Below are 19,674 nucleotides of genomic sequence, written 5' to 3'. Positions count from 1 at the left end.
ACCAGGGGCTTCCCGGGGAAGGACTCCCCCACCAGGGTGAGGGGTCCCTGAGGCTAAAGTCACCTCTGCTCCACCTGGAGGTCCCCGCAGGCAGAGGCTGTGTCTGCCATCAGACTGGCACGGGACCTAAGCAGGACCACGGGACCTAGGCAGGACCACGGGACCTAAGCAGGACCACGGGACCTAGGCAGGACCACGGGGACCTAGGCAGGACCACGGGGACCTAGGCAGGACCACGGGACCTAGGCAGGACCACGGGGACCTAGGCAGGACCACGGGGACCTAAGCAGGACCACGGGGACCTAGGCAGGACCACGGGGACCTAAGCAGGACCACGGGGACCTGGGCAGGACCACGGGGACCTAGGCAGGACCACGGGGACCTAGGCAGGACCACGGGGACCTAAGCAGGACCACGGGGACCTAGGCAGGACCACGGGGACCTAGGCAGGACCACGGGGACCTGGTTTCCTCCAGGGCTGGAGGGAGGTGGCGTGGTCCTGGTGCCCACAGCACGTGGGGTGCCCGTCATTGGCACCCGCCCTCACCCCACCCCTGGGCTGACCTGAGTGAAACACCACTGAGCACCCAGTGAGGCCAGGACCCACCAAGTGTCCCCTGTGGCTGTCACTCTGTCACCCTGGCCTGGAGGCCAGTCTGCGCAGCACAGACTTTGGAGAAAGAGGGTGACCACCTGGTGGGGCCGACTTCGGGGTGGGGCAGGGGGCCCGGGGACCCTGGTAGTGGGGGGTCTGAGCAGGAGGCGTGGGGCTGGGGGACCCCGGGCCTCAGAAACCCAACCCTAAACTCCAGGCCAGAGCCACAGGACCTCGGGGCCACAGGCTCGCCATCACCAGAGGGGACAGTCTTAAAGCCAGAGCGGGGTGGACACGAGGAGCCCGTGTCCCAGGCTCAGATGCTCCAGGTGCACGGACGTGACTCAGCCAGGCTCCCCCTGCCCCCGGGGCCTACGGAGCGTACAGCTGTCACCAGGCCAGCAGTTGTCCCTTCTGCCCCAGGGGGTCCCACATGGGGACACACACAGGTCTGGGCAGAGCAGCAAGGGGGGGCACTGTGTGGCCCCCGTGCTGTGAATACACCTGAGCCCTCCCTCCGGTGCCCGGTGCCTGGGGCTGGGTGGGCACAGGGTGGCGGTGGGGGGACAAGGCCGGGGCAGATCCAGGCAGAGTCAGAACCCTGAGTGCTGGGCACCCCGGGAGAGCCGGGGCTGGCAAGTGGGGGGCCTGCAGGGCCAGAGCTGGGGGGCCGCGGCAAGACAGCCAGGGGCACTGCAGGCGCCACTGTCCCGTGCCAAGCTAACAAGGTACGCGTCTCAGCCCCTCAGGGGCCCTTACGCACCCCCCACACCCAAGGAAGCCTCCCCCCGGGAGCCCAGGCGCTGCCCTCACCCAGCCCACACCGCGTCCTCTGCAGAGCCGCTGCCACGGCAGGAGGCCACCCCGCAGCATCCCGACACACCCCAGGCGCACCTCCACGCGCACACGCTGCACACACACCCCACCCGCGAGGCACTCCCACACACAACAGCCCCACGGTCCACCCAGCTGCTGGGGCTGGGGACTCAGGGGGGAAACGCCCTGGCTGCCACCAGACCCCGTGGGAAGATGATGGGCACGGTCCGGCCTGCCCCTGCCCTCTGGAGCAGACCGTGGAGGGGTGGAAGGCTCCCTGGGGAGATGGCAGGTGACAGGTGACAAGAGGCCCAGAGAGGTCAAGGCCACTGTGAGGGGCGGAGTCCCGCCCCGCCCCAGCCTGGGCCCTGGGGACCTCAGCCGGCGCTGGCCTGGGCGCTACTCACGGGTACAGGCTGCAGAAGGCGGGTCCAGGGCCGCCCGGTAGTAGCTGAGGTCACAGCGGCAGGCCTGGGCAGCCGGAGCTGCCGAGTGGCTGTGGGGCGGGCAGCGGGCACACAGCTGGTCCCCAGGGGCTGACTTGTAGAAGCCCAGCTCACAGGCTGTGGGGGAGAAGCATCTGTGGGTGAGTTAGCCAGGCCACCCGGCAGGCCTCTGGCAGCTGGGACCCAGGGCTCCCTGAGGGGCCGAGGGGCAGAAAGTCAGCCTCACCCATGAGGTTGATGAAGGGACTGAAGCACAGAGAGGGTCTGTGACTTACACAGGGTTGCACAGCATGTTGGGGGCAGAGCTGAGGTGGGACCCTGACACTTGTGTTCCCACCCCAGAGAAGGCACAGAGTTGACACAGCCCTGCCCCCGAGCTTCCCCAAGTCCCCCTCCTCCAACAGGCCTTCCTACCCTCATCCAGCCTCAGAGTCTGCCCTTCATAGGACACCAGTCCCAAGGGGTTGAAGACGGAAGGAGGGACTTGGGGGGGTAAAAGCCCAACAGGGAAGGGGGGTGGGCAGGAGAAGAGTCCCAGGTGGAAGATTCCAGGTCCCCAAGGCAGACACGGAATCACCCCATAAACTCACAGACCCCAGGCCCCGAGTTCCAGGAGCCAGGCCCGGGGGCTCTGTCTCACACGGTCCCCAGGCCAGGCCCCGCCCACGTCACCTCAGCGGTCCTGGCCCTGCCGTGAGCTTCGTCCCTTGCATGAGGCGGTGGCCTCCGAACCCCCCAGCCCTGCTCCCCACTCCCCACTCCAGCTGCCAGCGACCCCAGCCTCTGCTCAGGAGCACGGCCTGGGCCAGGCTGGTTCTGGGCCCAAGAGACGTGGCAATAGACAGAGGGCCAGCGCACAGTAGGTCTGTCCAGGAGGGCGACACCGGAGAGCCGCGGCAGGCCTGGGTTGAGGGAATTTCACCTGCCGTCACTGCCTGGTCAGCCCCTCATGGGCCGCCCTGTGGCCTAAAGGAGAAAGCCTGGCGTCCACGTCCCTCTCTACCAGACCCAAGCCCACCTGCACCCCCGACCCTTTGGCCAAACTCAATGAATGGCGGCTGCCCGGGTGTGGCAGGCTGTTTCCTGCCTCAGGGCCTTGGCGTGTGCCACGTCTTCCTGGGATGCCTTTCTTCCAACGTCTAACTCCTCTTTCAAGAGTCATTTAAATGTCCTTTGGTGCAGCCTTCCTGGACCAGGGCCCTCCTGCTCCTGTAGTCCCGGATCATCCCACGCCTGGGACACCGAGGCTGTCTGACTCTCCTCCTGGACTGGGAGGTCCTCGTGGGTGGATCCCGTGAATAGGGGCAGACTGTTTAGTTCCCCCCAAAGCCCCCCGCACCCGGCACAGGGCTGGCCCACCACAGAGGCCGTCTAACGCTGGCAGAGTTTCCAAATGGAGTGGAGCCCCCCGTCATCTGCTCTGGGCAGAGGGAGAGTCCGGGGTCTGGTGGACCCCGTGCCACCCAGCCAGGCAGCTCCCGGCCTCACCCTTGGACTGAAGTCCTTTGCTACGGGGACACTGACTGGGATTCTCTCAGCACAAAACCCTGTTCTAGAAGATTCAGTGCCCGAGAGAAGTTCTATCTGAACACATCTCAGGGCATCTCTTCCTTGGACGCTGATGGCATCTGTCACAGCAGCTGAACCAGGAGAACTTCCAAAATCCTGCCACTGGAACCAGAAGAGATGACCTCCACGAGGGCCTCAGAGACCAGGGGCCTGTAGCCGGGAGGGGCTCAGCCGTGCACTGAGCGGGGGCCGGTGCAGGGCCTGGTGCAGGGCCGGGAGCGCGGGCAGGGTTTGGGGCTCCCGGAAGCCTGCTGTGTCTCCCCCACTGCCCAGAGGCCAGTCCTGGGCAGCCACGTGCTGACCATGTCCCTTGACACCTCGGGAGCCCTGTGCCCATCCTGTCCCCGCTCACCCGCCACCAGCTCTTACGGAGCCTCTGCCGGGAACCGAGCCACCAGGCGGGGCCCAGAGGAAGCGCAACGGGACAGCCACCTCAGCGGGTCCCTGGCCATCGACAGAGTCCACCGGGTCCTCAGCGAGCAGGAGAAATGGGGCACAGGCTGCCCGGGTCCCTGTCACCCAACCCTTCGCCTGAGCTCAGCCACCTGGGCAAGGTGCGTCCTCACCTGTCACAGTGCCACCCAGGCTGGGGGGGACGGCCTGTCAGCTCAGGTCAGGACCCAGTGCCCGTGTGTGGGAGCGGAAAGTGGCCTGGGAGCCTCGGCCGCCCCGGTCCCGCCCCTGCGCTGAGCCAGGCCCGGCCACCTCCCGGCCACCTTCCGGCCACCTCCCGGCAGCCGTCCTCCTCCACCTGCGCACAGGTCCCTGGGCTTTGAGGTGGCCGCGCCATCCTGTCACCTACCAGCGGGCATTCCGCACACGCTCAGCTAATACCCATCTGGCTGTACGTGTCAGGGCCAGATCAATCCACACAGTGAAAACAAAACCGTCTCTAATAAGAATCCTAATCGCCAGGCCTCAGGGGGCCGGGCCTGGGCAGATGGAGGAGCCCGGCCGGGCCTGGCCCCGCCGCCGCCCAGGGTGCTTCCGCAGCCCGCCCTCGTGGGCCGGGCACCGGGCCTCGGGCCAGGAGGGGCCCTGCCCCTGCTGAGGGCACCTTGCCCAGGCCACCTGCAGGCTGGCAGCTGCCTGCGGCCCCGGCCACCTCTCCGCTGTCCTCTGCAGAGAGCTGGAGATTTGACAAATAAGGTGTCCGCCTGCGGCCGACCAAGGAAATTAATTCTCCACCAGATTTTAAACACAGTCAGGAAGGCACGGGGGCCCGCCCGCTCCCCTCCGGAATGAGGCGCTGATATTTATAGAAAGATGATTAGGGCCGCAGAGGGTGATTTATATCCTGCGTCCAGGTGACAGGAAGGACGGCCACCAAGACTTCAGTCCCTGAGATGCCACTCCACCAGGTGATGTGTCCTTCCCCTTTCTGGAGGAGTGGGGGAGAGTGCAGTGGGGTGTCCGGGGAGGTCACTGGGTCAGGAGCGGGGAGGTGTTCCCAGGTGTTCTTCCTGGTCCGGGAATTGGGGGAGCTGAGACACCGCCCACCCCTCCCTGCTGTGTGCCCCTGAGCCAGTCTCTTGGCCTCTCTGGGCCTCCATCTCCCACAGGTAAAATGGACGAGCTGCATATGGCTCTGACGTTCTTCCACGGGTCTCTGAGTCCTGAGTGCAATCTCAGCAAAGCCCCCGAAGAGCCCTGAGACCTGGTAGGGCCGCCTCCTCCTCCTCCCCCTCCCCCCGGGATTTACTGTCTTCCTCTGTGAATCCCAGACACAACCCCTGTCCCAGCCCTTCCTCTCCAACAGGGGGTCCCGGGACCAGCCAGGGGCCACGGTCCTCAGCAGGTGAAGACCCACCAGGGAAGCTCTGAGGACATCTCAAGTGGCCCTGGGCCGTCCCCAGCTCCTGCTGGGCTCAGGCTGTCCATCAAGGGGGGGCTGAGGCCTCACAGAGCGGGGGGCTTCCTGGGGGCAGGAGGGGACGTGGTGAAGGCCACGGTGAGGGGCCCGTGCTGCTCTTTCCAACTGGAGTGACACGGACAGTCACAGAAGCCACCAACAGGGCAGAAAATGTCTCTCCTCGTGGGACTTCAAACCGGCACTCCCTTCCCAGATCTCGCTGCCTGCAGCGCGCTCAGAACTAATATTTTTTACTAAAACCTGTAATTATCTTGCAACTAGCATAATTACGTTGTATTATGATTTAAATGTGAAACTCAAAATACGCTGTGATTCCCGAGCCCTGCCCTGGCATTTCTTTATTATCTTTTATTAATGCGCCCGCAGCATCAGGAAAGGGGAGCCGCGGGCCTCACCCGGTCAGCAGGGAGCCCTGCCCTGGGTGTGCTGGGGACCGGGGCTGGAGGGGACTGGGCAGGCGGGGACTGGGCAGGCACACTCCTGCTCTGGGCTCCATTTCCCACCAGCTGCAGGAGGAGCGTGGAGCATCTCCCAAGAGCCCGTGAAGTCAGGAGGCAGGTGTGCGTCCCCGGGCCAGCGGGTCTCGGTGCGCGTGGGACAGATGGCTGGCGGATTCACGCTCCCTCACGACATCCAGAGCCGGGTGGCCCCTGTCCCTGAGCCGCTACGCACAGGCCAGCCCAGTTAGCCTGGCCTCTGCGGGATCAGTCACTGACCATCTGGGTGAGACCCGGGGAGGGCAGGTGGGCTTTGGAGAAGACTCTGTGGACAGAGGAGGCAGCTCCGCGCCATGGAGGTGGGAGCCCGGGTGCCATCGCACTCTGCCATTAAGGTTGGGGGCTTGGGGTTTGTCATCTGTGAAGCGAGGACCCGAGGCCTGGCTCGGAGGGCCACGGTGAAGATGAGAGACTCATCCTCAAAGGCAGGCCTCCTGCCGGGCCCTTGGTGCCCGTCAAACACAGACCCGCAGGCGAAGAGACAGCCCGCCTCACGGGAAGAGCATTTACTAAACGGCACACGCGACAGCACTTGAAACACTGTCACGAAACGACTTGACCATCCCCGTCAGAACAGCAGGACGCCGGGAGCTGGCAGGGAGGGCCACCAGGAGCAGGCTGGGTGGGGTTCAAGGCCGCGTTACCTCCTGAGCCTCAGTTTCCCCATCTACAAGATGGAGCTGTAAAGTCAGCAGAGAACCGAGCTGTGAGGCTGGGGGAGGCAGCCCAGCAGCCAGGCGGGAGCACACCGAGGTGGTGGAGGGTCAGCAAATCAGGGACGAGCCAGCGCCACTGAAGGAATTCAGAGCCCAGCAAGGTCAAGATGGGGGCAGTCAAGGGCGGGGCGAAAGGCTTCTCAAGGAAACCAGCAAAGGGCCTGGGGCCAGAGGAAGAGTCTGTCCTGCCGTCTCTGGGCAAGACCTGGCTGGAGCTGCCTGTCACCTGAGGTCACCAGCCTACACCCTGCTCCCTTCTAAAGGTATCAAGACGCTTTCCTGCCTGCCAGAGGCAGAGGAAGGTGCTAAGGGGGACCAGAGTCCTGTCCCCCTAACTCTGGGCCCCAGGACCTGTGTGGGCAGAGCCAAAGGTGAGGATGTTCCCAGTGGCTGATGGGGACTGGGGCCAGTTTTTCCTGTCTGGGGACAGGCTCTCATCTTTCTGATCCCTGCACAGGAGCTTCCTCTTCTCCGCACCCCTTCAGCCCAGGGGGACCGCTGGTCTCAACAGCCAGGCGTCCCTGTGCCTTGACACACAGCTAAAGGGTCCCGTGTCCAGCTCATGGGACTCACAGAGGGGTCCAGGGGAGCCAGGCGGAGCCCGGACCAACTGGGCACCAGCTGTTCATGCACCACATTCCCTGGAGCTCCCTCCTGGCTGCAGGGTGCCCCCCAAGTCCCCTGGGCACACACCTGCCCTTGCAGGCACCCACGGGTGGAGGGGGGCTGGGCTCCCCCTACGCACGCCTGCTCCTGGTCAGTGACACAGAGTCCCAGCTTGACACCAGAAGCACATGCCAGTTCCTGACCAAGGTGCCGGGTGTCCTCAACAGGACGCTGGACAAGATCTCCCAAATGCAGGCAGCCTAGGTCGGGGGCCCCGTGACAGACCCAACCTAGAGGGTCCTCCCCAGGTGCACCTGCCTGGACCCTCTGCACGCCCTCCCTGCGTCCCAGCAGGTGAGCAGCTCAGTGTTTCTCACACAGACCCTGGAGCTGGGCTTGTGGGAGCGACAGAGCCTGGCCACCTCCCAGCTGTGGGACCTCGGCAAGCTGCTTCTCTGGCCTCAGTCCCTTCATCTAAAAAAGGGATTAATTTAATATATATATATATATATGTAAATAGCGAAAGATGAGTGGAGTGCGGAAGAGGAGGGGAAGGGAGGAGGGGAGGGGACAGGAGGAGCTGGGGACTGAATGAGAAGTGTGTCCCCTGCTTTTATATTTTGTCCAAATTAATCCTAATGTTATGCACAACTTAAAAGAACCAATAAAAAGACAAAAAAAAATTTTTTTTAAACCCAGGATAATAGTGGTTCCTACTTCATACTGTGGGAGTGGGGATGAAATGAATTCACACACGCTCAGTGCTCACAACTGCACCCGCACGAGCGCCGAAGTGGGTCCCTAACTGAGGTACGTGCCCCCAGGTCCCTAGCTGTACCCGTCAATGTCCACCGAGGGCACCTCCTGGCCACGACACACAGGTGGCCGGGTGTATCTGCTATCCGCAGCCCTGGAGTCAACCCATCCCCCCAGGGCGCCACCCAGAGGCGGAAGGTGACGTCCCCCCCGCGGCCCCGCCCCTCACCCGCCGCCCGCCCACGGGGCGCGCTCACCCACGCACGCATCCCGCTGCTCCTCGTAGCCGGCGCTGCACACGCACTTGCCAATGGGCACCAGCCACTCGCCCTCGGCGCTGCAGTACATCTTGGGGGTGTCCCGCTCCTCCGAGTGCCGCACGCACTGGCCCCGCACCTCCACCAGCGAGGACGAGTCTGCGCCGGTCACCGCCTCCGAGAAGGCCGCCAGGTTGCGCACCATGGCGGGGCACTTCTTGTAATAGATGCGGAGGGAGAGGATGGCGAGGCAGGCGCCGATGTCCTGGAAGGCCAGGTAGAAGCCGCGCTTGCTGAGCGGACCCACGCCGCGCACCTCCGTGTTGAGTTTGAGCCGCCGCACGCCCAGGTCGGCGCCCGTGAAGCTCTCGTCGGCCGCGATGGTGTCGATTTTGAGGAACTGGCTTTCCTGCGTGCTGGAGCCCAGGTCGCGGTCCGACTCCAGGTAGTAGAGGTTGAAGGTCTCCTTGCAGGTGCCCAGCACGCCGGGCATGCTGTTGCAGTCGCGCAGCGTGAACTTGATCTCGGCGTAGACGCGCCGGGCACCGTCGCGGGGCACCCAGCTCGTGCGCAGCCAGTTGTTCTGGTTGGGGCTCATGACGTTGCACACCTGGTACGTGTGGATGGGCCGGAAGGACTCGTCCACCTCGTTGATGGAGTCCCACTGTGGGCGGAGAACACAGCTCGCTAAGGAAGCCGCGGCACCCAGCCCGCGCCTGCCAGCCCCTGGGCCCGGGCCACGCACGGTGCCTTCTCATGCCCCTGGGAGAAGGCAGAGCAGCTGACCCTCAGAAGGGTGGTCATAGGTCTCAGCTGCCCAGTGCCCTGCAGATGGGACCTCACAGAGGACCGCAGTCCTCCTGGGAAGTGCACTGACTTCCTGTGGATGAGGACAGGGACTAAGGTGTGAGCCCCAAGCCTGAGGTCACACAGCTGGCTCCGGCTGCACTGGCACCCAGGCCCCTCACCCACCGAAACCAGCCTCCATCTCTGTACGGCTGCGCCTGTCATTCCCAGAGTGAGGGCCCCTGCTGGGGGGAGTTGGCCTCACTGCAGCTGTCACAGGGGTCTCAGGACCAACAGAGACTCTGCTGGCCCTGCCTGGAACCCCCGCAGCCCCTCCTGCCCTGTGCGCCCTGAGTGCCCACCACTCCCCCAGCCCTGCTGTTCTTACTGGTCCCCTGCCTCCCGCCCAAGGCTGGGGACTCCCAGACTGGCCTGCCTCCCACTCAGCTGAGGGTGCAGGAAGGTCAAGTGTGTGTCCTCTGTACCAGGGAGTGGCCGGGCAGGAGTGGATCAGAGATGAACCAGGTGCTCTCCCGAGCGGGGAGGCAACCCCAGCGATGGAGAAGACATCGGCCCACCGTGCATCGGAGAAGGGATCAACATGCCGAGGAGGCAGAGGAAGACCTCCCAACCCAGGGGTTGAACCATCTCAACAAAAGAGGAGCCAAGGACCGGAACAGACATTTCTCCAAAGACCTACAGATGGCCCAATACACGTGAAGAGCTAGCTGCTCCACGCCGCTGGTGGCTGCGGAAGCAGGAAGACCACACTGGGAGCCACTTCATGGCCATTAGGATGAACGCCGTGTTTACAAAAAACAAAACCCAGAAGATGCCCAGTGTGGGTGAGAATGAAGAAGCCGCACACGGGCGGGATGTGAAATGTGCAGCCACGGTGCAAAACAGCTCGGTGCTTCCTCCAGATGTTAAAAATAGAATGGCCACGGCACCCCGCAATTCTGAGCACACACCCCCGAGGACTGAAAGCAGGGTCCCCTGGAGGTCACTTGTACACACGGTGTTCACAGCAGCGTCACTCACCACAGCTGAGACGTGCCGCTGGGGGTGCAGCTCACGGGTAGAGACCTTGCCTAGCCCGTGCGAGACGCTGGGCTTGATCCCCAGCACCGACCCCCCAAAAAGAATCCCAAACCAATAGCTAAACTGGAAGCGGCCCAGATGTCCACCAACAACTGGATGGATGAACAAGATATGGTGTATGCACACAAGATGTGCATAGAGCTGAATCAAACATAGAATATCATTTAGCCTTAAAAAAGAATGAAATTCTGATACCTGCTAAAATATGGGTGAACCTTGAAGAGATTACAGTAAATGAAATGTGCCCGGGACAAAAGGACAGGTCACGCAGGACCTCACTTAACAAAGCTCTTGGCTTAGTCGGATTCGTGGAGGTAGAAACTAGCCGGGGGCTGGGGGGAGGGGGAGTGGAGACACCACTTAGTGGGAACAGAATTTGGTTTTACAAGATGAAGCGAGTCCTGGAGACGGACAGCGGTGACGGTCACACAGGGACGTGAGTGCACTGACCGCTGCCGACTGTACAGTTAGCAGTGGATGCGAGCAAACTCCAAGTTGGGTCTGTTTTACCACAAGGGAAAAAGAGTAGGGCGGGGTGCGGCTGGGTGGCAGAGCGCCTGCCTGGCACACACGCACGGGGCCTGCGTTCCCCCCAGGACCCCACAAAACACACAAAGACACAGACAGAACAAACCCTTCATGAGGGCGGGGTGCTCAGCGGGTGGGGAGCGCCTGCCAGGCAACTCAGGGCCTGCCTTCACCCCAGAAAACCAGCCAAACAGAAAGAGTGAGGATGTCACCCAACTGCCCCCCACCTTCAGTGCTTCCCGGCCACGTGCAGGTGGAGGGGGTGACCACCTAGGGACGGGGTTTCCAGGCACGAGGGCAAGTCTCAAGGGCCAGCCTGGGCGAAACAGGGGTGCGCCCGCTCAGCCAGAGCGGACACGCAGCTGAACCCGAGGGCTGGCGGCAGATGGTGGGCTCAGGCTCCGCCCTCGACCTTCTCTCGGGGTCTTCCTGTGCAGCTGTCCTTGAACTAGAGATCCCATTACCTACCTACGGGGAGGGCCTGAAGACCACTCCTCGGTGGGTCTCTGAGAGCCTGGGGGCTGGGCTTGTCCCCCAGTGCAGGGGACCTGGGTATCCTGACTGTCACAGGCCCCTCCGTCCCTCCTCGTCCCTGCCAGGTGTGGTCCCACTCTTGGTGCCCAGATCTATACATCAGGGCTCAGACAGACCCCGATTCAGCCCGGCCTCAGACCCTGCCCTGAGCTCAGGCCTGGCCCCCGGAGGCCCCTAACTGGACACACAGGAGCCGGAGCTGGCAGACTCCCCCACCTCCCGGGCACTGTGGGAGCAGGGCCTCGTCTCTAGGCACCTCGGGAGCGTCCTGCTCCCCCGCCCCAAGAAGGAGCCCTGCCCTGTACCGCACTCTGCAGCCAGAGCCTCTGGGCAGCACCGGGCCACATCTGGGGTTAAAGTCATGGTCACAATTAATGGAACACCAGAGAGCCTGCCAGCTGCTCCCTGTCTGTTTCCTGCCAGGGGCCTGGATAAATTAATCAGCTTGATCCGAGTCCACTCCAGCCACCCCACCAGTGCCAGCAGCTTGGCCAGCCCTGCCGGCCCCAGGAGCCACTGCGAGGCCTGGCACAGGGACACAGCCAGTCCCCTTCTCCACAGGGCACCCTGCTCCACACCAGGGGCCACTCCCACCCCGGTGGCCTCTCAAGCTCTGGCCGCTAACCCTGGCTCTCCTCCCCGAGCCGTGCTCTCTTCCTGGGACAGAACACAGTGAACCAGCTGCGTGTCCCTGGGAAGTCACATCCCTCTCTGAGCCTGGGGTTCCTCATCAGTGAAATGGGGTTGCCGATGGCCTCCGTTTCTGCCTCCTCCAGGAGGTGAGGATCAGGTGTGTCCCCTCACCTAAGGCAGGGCGATGAGCAACAATTCCCCAGGCAAGGTGCAGATGTCCCTGGGGGGGTGCAGATGTCCCTGGGGGCAGAGGGGGGACGTAGCCTGGCAAAGCACACAGGTCCCCCCAACCTGAGCAGAGTGGCCTGGCCTCTCAGAGCTTCTCACGGGTAAAATTCACCCCCCGTGGGCAGCTGCCCCGACCCATGGCCGACCCCTGTGATAAACGGGGTGGCCGAGGCCAGGTGAGTGACCTGCCCGAACCCTCAGTCCCAGGAGGCAGAGCCTGGCCCAAGGAGCCCAGCTCCCTTGCCCTCCAGGCTGTGCCACTGCCTGGTACCGGGGCTGGGGACAGCCCTGCCCGGCCTCTGCACTCGGGCTGTTGGTCGGACTCCAGGGAGGGACAGAACCTCAGGGACCCTCTGCAGGAGTGTCACCTGGAAAGCGAATCAGACAGAAGAGGCCCGCCCCCAAGCACTCCAGACAGGGACACGTGCATGTTCCTCCTGCCCGCCCCCAGCACTCCAGACAGGGACTCGTGCATGTTCCTCTGCCCCCACCCAGCACTCCAGACAGGGACTCGTGCATGTCCCTCTGCCACCCCCCAGCACTCCAGACAGGGACTCGTGCATGTTCCTCCTGCCCCCTCCCCCCCAGCACTCCAGACAGGGACTCGTACATGTCCCTCTGCCACCCTCCAGCACTCCAGACAGGGACTCGTGCATGTCCCTCTGCCCCCGCCCAGCACTCCAGACAGGGACTCGTGCATGTCCCTCTGCCCCCGCCCAGCACTCCAGACAGGGACTCGTGCATGTTCCTCTGCCAGCGCCCCAGCACTCCAGACAGGGACTCGTCCATGTCCCTCTGCCCCTGCCCAGCACTCCAGACAGGGACTCGTCCATGTTCCTCCTGCCCCCTCCCCCCCAGCACTCCAGACAGGGACTCCTGCATGTCCCTCTGCCAGCGCCCCAGGCTGAGGCTCTGCAATCGGGGACCAGGCATCCCGGTCCAGCTGTCTCCCCTCCAGGCCACCCCAAGCTCCAGGAGACCAGGAGGGCAGTCCCCAGCCGCACCATGGGGACCTGGCGTCTCCACGGGCTAAGAGACGTGCTGTGGGGCCGGCCGGGGCCTGAGCGGGATCCCAGCTCCCGTCGTCACCCAGGACCTGTCCACGAGGGGCCGCTCTCCTCCTGCCGCAGGTCCCTCACCTGTGCCGTGGGCCGCAGCCACCTCCCCGACCCTGCGGGCTGAAGCCGCCCGCTTCTGCGAACCGCTCAGAGCCGCGTGGGCCTGGGCGGTCATTTTTAATTTGTCCCAAATGAAATGAGAGAACACTGAGCCGTGGTCTAGTGTCCCACCAACAGACCCTCCCATCACCCGTCACACTCCTCACCTGCTAACGCCCACGGCTCCTGATCACCCTGAAAACCAAGTCCTCGGCACTGAGTGGGGCATTGACCCCCCAGAGCCCATCTGGGGCCAGGCACGTCCCCCTGCACAGGGCCTGGTGGGTCCCTTCATAGCTGCGGGGACTCAGGGGACTTGCTCACTCGGCCAACGGCAGGCAGGTGTGGACCAGGCTGAGACCTGAACCCCCAGCACAGGTCAGGCCCGTGAGCGGCCACACGGCCCCACCCTGTGAAGCCCGTCCACACCCGCGCCACCATGATCTCGAGACGGGGGCTCCCTCCTGGCTCCGGGGCCTGGAGAGTCAGGGCCCACAGAGGCTGCCCCGCCAGCTCCCCCGTCCCTGGACACAGGGGCTGATGACCACAGGCTCAGCTCACTGCTGCCTGGTGATGAGACCCCCAGAGAGAGTGGGGGATAGGGCTCCATCCTGCCCGCCAGCCACAGGCCCAAAGGCTGGGATGAGAACTCACCCCAAAGCCCAGCGAGACGCCTCACAAAGTGAACTCTTGGTGTCATCATCACCATTAGTACTAGCAATATTGTCCCTGTCCCCAGAGCCATGGAAGTAGAAAGTGTTCACGAAAGAAGTCAGTGTGCTCACGTCCATGTGCTCACAGGGGTCTGTGTGTGTGTGCGTGTGCGTGCGCACTGGTGGCAGGAAACTTGGGTGAGATAATAACCCATAATCCACACTAAGGGGGACAATGGTAATTCAAATAATAAAAGCTGACACCTGCCAGGCGCGGTGGCACACGCCTGTGATCCCTGCAGCCCGGGAGGCTGAGGCAGGAGGATGACAAGTTTAAAGCCAGACTCGGGAACTTAGGGAGGCCCTAAGCAACTCCGCGAAACCCTGTCTCTAAATAAAACACAAAATAAAAAAGGCTGGGGTGTGGCTCCTGGTCAGGCACCTCTGCGTTCCATCCCTCCGGGGCTCAGTGTGCCGCCCTGTGGCTGTCCCCTCCCCACCCCCACAGCAAACCCCAGGAGGCCGACCCAGGTGGGGTCCTTCCTTCAGGTGGGAGACTGAGACTCAGGGAGAGGACACGGTGACCCAAGGCCCCAGCGCACCAGCGGCAGAGCGGGGTCCCACCCACTTAATGGGCTCATCCTGAGATTCGGGAAGGGGCAGCGGAGGGGAGGGCCGCTCCGCCTCGTCCCTGGAGCCCCCTCCCCAGGAAGGCAGAAGGGGGCGTCCCATCCCTGCCAAGGATGACCACAGGGACCTGGTGGGCTGGCCCAGGGTCACCTTGGAGGCCCCCTGGGGCCTGGGGCCTTGGCCACAGTGGGGGCTGCCATGCCCCAGGTGACTGTGACCCACAGCGGCTCGGCCCCGAGCAGATCCCGGGGAGGACACGCGGCCTGGCTGGCCTTCCTGGCTCTGTCTCCTGGTCGCCACGTCTCAGGTGGCCTGGGCCTGGCCTGGGCCCGGCTGGACCCTGAGGTCTCAGAGCCGGGGCAGTGGTCCCCAGGGCTGAAGTGTCCAGGCTGTTGCGAGGCCAGCCACCCTGCCTCCAGCTGCAGGGGCCTTGGGCAGCCCCTTCGCCTCTCTGGGCCTCCACTCTCTTTGGATCTTGTGTTGCTGAGACTCTGACTCGGGCCTCCCCCCGGCTCCCGGAGGCACGGCTCCGGCCCGTCACTCACCCCGTGCGCCGGGTACGTGAGCCAGCCCCAGTCCCCGTGGATGGTCGACGTGTCCAGCAAGTTCACTGTAAAACAGGAGACGGGAGGCGTCAGGTCCCTGTGGCCCTCCTCCCAGCCCCCAGCCCAGGCCCCCTCCCCCAAGGCCTCCTGCAGAAAGCCACCTGCCAAACTCCGGGTGCCCCAGGGGCCAGGGATCCTGGCTGGTGGCTGGGCTGGTGGCTGGAGGCCAGCCTCGGAGCCTGGGAGCCGCGGGGAAGGCCCTCCTCCTTCAAGGTTCAGCCTCCTCCAAGGCTCGGCCTCGTCCGGTTAAATGGGGTGGCGGTGGCGCCTGTCTCACGGGGCGTTGGTGAGGATGGCCCGACACAGGGTCACGGTGGCACCAAGCCATCACTCCGTGAAGTCAGACCTCCCCGTGGGGGACGGGCCCCAGCTTCACGATCACCAGTGTCCCCCAGGAAGGGCCTGGCATCTCCCGCGCCCCTGAGCACAGTGATGGGGGGACCTAGAAGAGGAGGCGCAGCTCTCCGTGTGCACCTACTGTGTGCCGACTCCGTGAGGGGAGCTGTGGGCCCGTGCGAGACCTGGCGGAGGAGGCCTGTGCTTTCCATCTCACGGAGGAGACGTCCGACCCAGGACCTGGCCCAGGCCCCCAGGGGCGGGGGTGGCCGCCAGAACCTCTCCTCGCCCACCCCACCCCACCCCTGGGAGCCGCCAGAGGGAGCCCCAGTGTGGACGGAGCTCAGACCCAAAGGGCAGGCCCGTTCTCAGGCCCTGTGTCCAGCGGACAGTTCAACAAGGGAAAGGGCCCACCTCTGGGCTCTTGTGACAACCCAGCCACTTATTGGCAAGTAGCCTTCCCCCTTTCACCCTCGATTTCCTCCTCTGTAAAATGGGTTAATAATGCCCAAGGGGTCAGAAGAGTGTTAAGAAGCCACCTGTAGCTGGGCCTGGTGGCTCATGCCTGAAATCCCAGCGGCCCAGGAGGCTGTGGCAGGAGGATCACAAGTTCGAGGCAGCCTCTAACTTAGGAGCCTCTAAGCAATTTAGCGAGACCCTGTCGCAAAATAAAAGATCAAAAGGGCCGGGCCGGGGTGGTAGAGCGCTTGCCTAGCCTGAGTGAGGCACTGGGTTCAATTCTCAGGATCACATATAAAGAAATTAGAGGTCACGTATAACAAATTAGAATTAAAAAATAAATAAATTTAAAAAAAAAGAAATTAAAGGCCCATCAACAACTAAAAGCATATTTAATAAATAAATAAAAAGGGCAGGGGGTGTGGCTCAGTAGTTAAGCGTCCCTGGGTTTAATTACACACACACACACACACACACACACACACACACACACACACACACACCATCATCTATGAAGGCTGGAGCCAGTGCCTGAGACAAGCCCGTCCTTCTCAGGGCTAATTTCCTTTCTCCAAGTCCTGCCCCTCTGTCCTCTCTCCATGTCCCTGGTTCCTACTCACTTATGCAGAAAAGGGGGCACAAAACTGGAAACCGAGGATGGATGCCAGCTCTGCTCTGCCTGCTGTGTGTTCTTAGGTAAGTCCCTTCACCTCTCTGAGCCCCTGTTTCCTTTTGGTCTAGTTGGTGACGGTCAGGAGGGGCATCTGGCTCCAGTCTTAACACCTTCCCAGTTTCAGGGCTTCCACGCATCTCTTCTCCAACAGCCACCCTAATCCCGAGCTTGGCGGCTCACAGAGGGTTAAAACCGGAGCCTCTGGGAACCTGGCGGCAGGGGAGCCCACACCTCAGAGGTGGAGACCAGTGTCCTCGGGAACTGCTGGAGTGACAAGCTCTTGTGTGCCTTTCCTTCTTCCCCTCACCTTCCCACCCCGTGGTCAGGGATCCCGGAGAGGGGACCGGCAGACAGAGGGGGCCTCGGTGCTCCTCCCCGCACCCCAGGGGCTGGGGGATCAGGGGAGGGGTCTCCCCACACGGGCCCCACACCAGGGGCACAGGCGAGAGAGGAAGGCTTCCCGCCTGCCTCCCTCCCTCCCTCCCTCCCTCCCTCCCTCCCTCTCAGGCAACGTGGAGAAAACTGGGTCAGGCAGCTCCCTCCTCCCGCTGGCTGGTGGGAGGGGGAGGGGGCCGCACTGCAGTCTCCCCCAGACCAGCAGGGCCCAGTTTGGAGAGAGGGTGGGACGCAGACACCCACGGACCCCCACACACCGGCATCCCAGACCTTTCTCCCAGCAGGAAATGGATTGAGCTCTAAGGAGCCTCTACCTTGGAGCAACCCGAATGAATGTCCACCACCGGGTCCTCCCCTGGGCACACCCTGACTTCAGGGACACTCTCCAGGTCCTTCTCTCCTCTAGGGAGCGCCACCCCATTAGTGGCTGATTCTCAACCAACCGGCCAAGGGGCGTGGAAAATCCAGAGATAAGTCAAAAGTCAATTCCGTGGGATTCAGAAAGGACTCTAGAATCCCAGAGCTGTGGGTCTCCATTCTTTCTAGGCCCTTCTCTGTCCCCTGCCCCTCCTCTGCCTCCAGTCCACCTGCACGGCCTCACCTCCTGCCCCTGGCCACAGGTGAGGCTGCAGATCACTTCTCAGGACCCACCAGGGGCTTGATGGAATCCAGCACACTCGCCCGGCCACAGCCCCAGTCCCCTGGAGACAGAGACCTTCAGCCACCGCAGTTGTCCCCTCTCCTGTTTCTTGCACCGTGCCAGAAGGCAGCTGACCCCCTGCCGGGCCTGCGTCCCCACTTGCAAAACACGAGGCCAGGACCCCGTGGTCTCCCAGGGCCCTGCAGAGAAGCAGCTCCAGACCCCTCCAGGCCTCAGTTTCCTCATCTGCAAGATGCCCACGGGCACCCCTCCTGGGCTTGCCAGACCGGGCACTTCTAGGGGGACCAAATGGGTCCTTCTCCTGCTCTGAGCAGCACAGATGCCTCCTAAGCCGCGCTGTCGACGGTGGAAGGCATTATGCGATTTCTTTTTCTCTCCAGCGCCGTCACCTTCCTCCATTCCATTTCGCTGAGACTAATACTTAAATTGATTTACATTCCCCGAGGACACAGCGCATGACAGTGAGGCTGGAGAATTCGGGGTGGCCAGGGGATGTCAGCCAGGATGCAAACACCTTGGAGATCACCCCAAAGTGGAGGATAGTCCACTCCCAAGAGCACTAAGGGGCCTGAGGCTGGGGCTTGGGGACATCTCTGCAGGGGCAGGGCCCTTCCCTGACCCACGGCTGCACAGCAGGGCCACTGTGAGCAGCCTGGTGCCAGGTGCTTGGCCAGCTGGTCCACCCTCACCTCTGCTGGACCCTGGGTGGGAACAGTCTCCTCCCTGGGTTCCAGTGCTCTCCCTAGCCTGCTGGGGTTCTGATCAGTCCAGGGACAATGCCAGGAAAACTCCTGATGTCCCAGGTCGGATCAAGCCCCAGGGCTCCGTCAGAGGCTGTCTCCCTTGGGTGTGTGACCCCTGCCCAGCTGCGGGCACTCTGCAGATGGCCGTGAACTCTGGCCTGGGATGATCCTCCCCACAGCCGCTCCTCTCCCCATCCGCCTTCTCCCAGACCTGCCACTTCTCCAACCTGCTCCTCTCCTGTCCTGGGCATGGGGACCTGGGAGAGTCTCCGCGGGGCTCTGGGGCTGGCAGCCTGTGATTTTGGGAAGTGCCGGCTCCTCCCTGGAGGGAGGGTTGAGGCCAAGAGCTGGGGCGCACCACCGGGCTCCCAGAGCCTGCTGTGGGCCTTCTCAGAATCCCCACCCCAACCCTGGGGAAATGTCAGCTCAGGCCATAGCACTGAGGGACCCCAGGCTCCAGGCTCCCCAATTCTGTCCTCTTCCCTACTCACCGAGCATCCCCAGCCACTCCCCCCCAGCCGGCCCTGCCCTGTCCTGGCACCTCACCTCTCCACTACTGCAGTGGTCCCTGCTCTCTGCTGGACCCGGCTTCCTAGAGGACGAGGACTACCTCTATGTGACAGTGTTCGTGCACATGCATCTCAGAGGGCACGAATGCCATCTGAGGGTCTCCTCGTGACATGTTCATGCACAGATGTCTCGTATGCTCGTGTGTCTACGTGTGTGGACGTGTCTGCCCCTGTGAACCGGCCGCATTGCTGCATGTGGGGGACTGTCCTGTGTGGGGTTGTCCCTGTGTGTGTCTGTGGCCAGGGTCCATGTGCGTGCGTGCTGCGGGGCCAGGCGGGATTCTGTGTGCTGTCTGCATGGGACAGTGGCTCTGTGGCCCGAGTGTGTAGACGCTGGCTCTGGAGGTCTGTCCAGCCTGGACCAGAGCCCAGCTCCAGCCCCCAGACCTCAGTTCCACAGCCCTGCGACAGTGCCAGGTCCTGTGTCCCCTGGGCAGTGCGGTGCGGCACAGGGGACGGGGCCAGGGAAGCAGGACCCGCCGGCTCCGTGGGCTGGACCTGGACTGTCTAGTGGGGCTGAGGGGTGGGGGAGCCCTGGCTGCCCCCTCTCAGCTCTCCTTGTCCCTCCTCCCACCAGAAGTCACCTCCTGGATCCTTTTGGTCACACTCATACACCCCCACCTCCTAACTCGCCCCTACCCTCCTCCTCCAGGCCCCCGAGTGACAGGGCCACCCTGGCTTTGACCCAGCGAGACCCTGCCTCAGTCTCTTGCCCCCGCCCTTGCTCCACGGTCCTTACAAGGCGGCTCCTCCTGAGGCTGCCTCTCCTGTGCTGCAGCCACTGCTGTCCCCTCTCCCCACTCGCCAGCCCTTGCCCTGCTCCCAAGGCTCATTTGCAGCCCCTTATTCCT

General features: G+C 63.3%; 1 protein-coding gene across 11 annotated transcripts in view; it reads right to left on the bottom strand.

Moving 5' to 3' along the window:
* Epha8 (EPH receptor A8) overlaps positions 1-19,674 on the bottom strand; it is a 30,504-nt gene that overhangs the window by 10,152 nt on the left and 678 nt on the right. For 10 of the 11 annotated variants that reach the window (XR_013427580.1, XR_013427578.1, XR_013427579.1 and 7 more), the window contains exons 2-4: positions 14,927-14,991; positions 8,132-8,795; positions 1,819-1,974 (exon numbers count right to left, since the gene is read on the bottom strand). Coding sequence is in view for 8 of the 11 variants with exons in the window: in XM_078025558.1 (XP_077881684.1) it covers positions 1,819-1,974; positions 8,132-8,795; positions 14,927-14,991 (885 nt within the window). In the remaining 3 variants the exon portion in view is untranslated. Of the gene's footprint in view, positions 1-1,818; positions 1,975-8,131; positions 8,796-14,926; positions 14,992-15,087; positions 15,205-19,674 lie in introns of those variants that run through there. The other variant, XM_078025555.1, reaches the window with a different exon arrangement.

This window comes from Ictidomys tridecemlineatus, chromosome 11 (genome assembly GCF_052094955.1).
Source record: "Ictidomys tridecemlineatus isolate mIctTri1 chromosome 11, mIctTri1.hap1, whole genome shotgun sequence".
NCBI classification, from domain to species: domain Eukaryota; kingdom Metazoa; phylum Chordata; class Mammalia; order Rodentia; family Sciuridae; genus Ictidomys; species Ictidomys tridecemlineatus.
The sequence above is the reverse complement of the archived record's forward strand: the minus strand, read 5'-3'. Positions and strand labels throughout refer to the sequence as shown.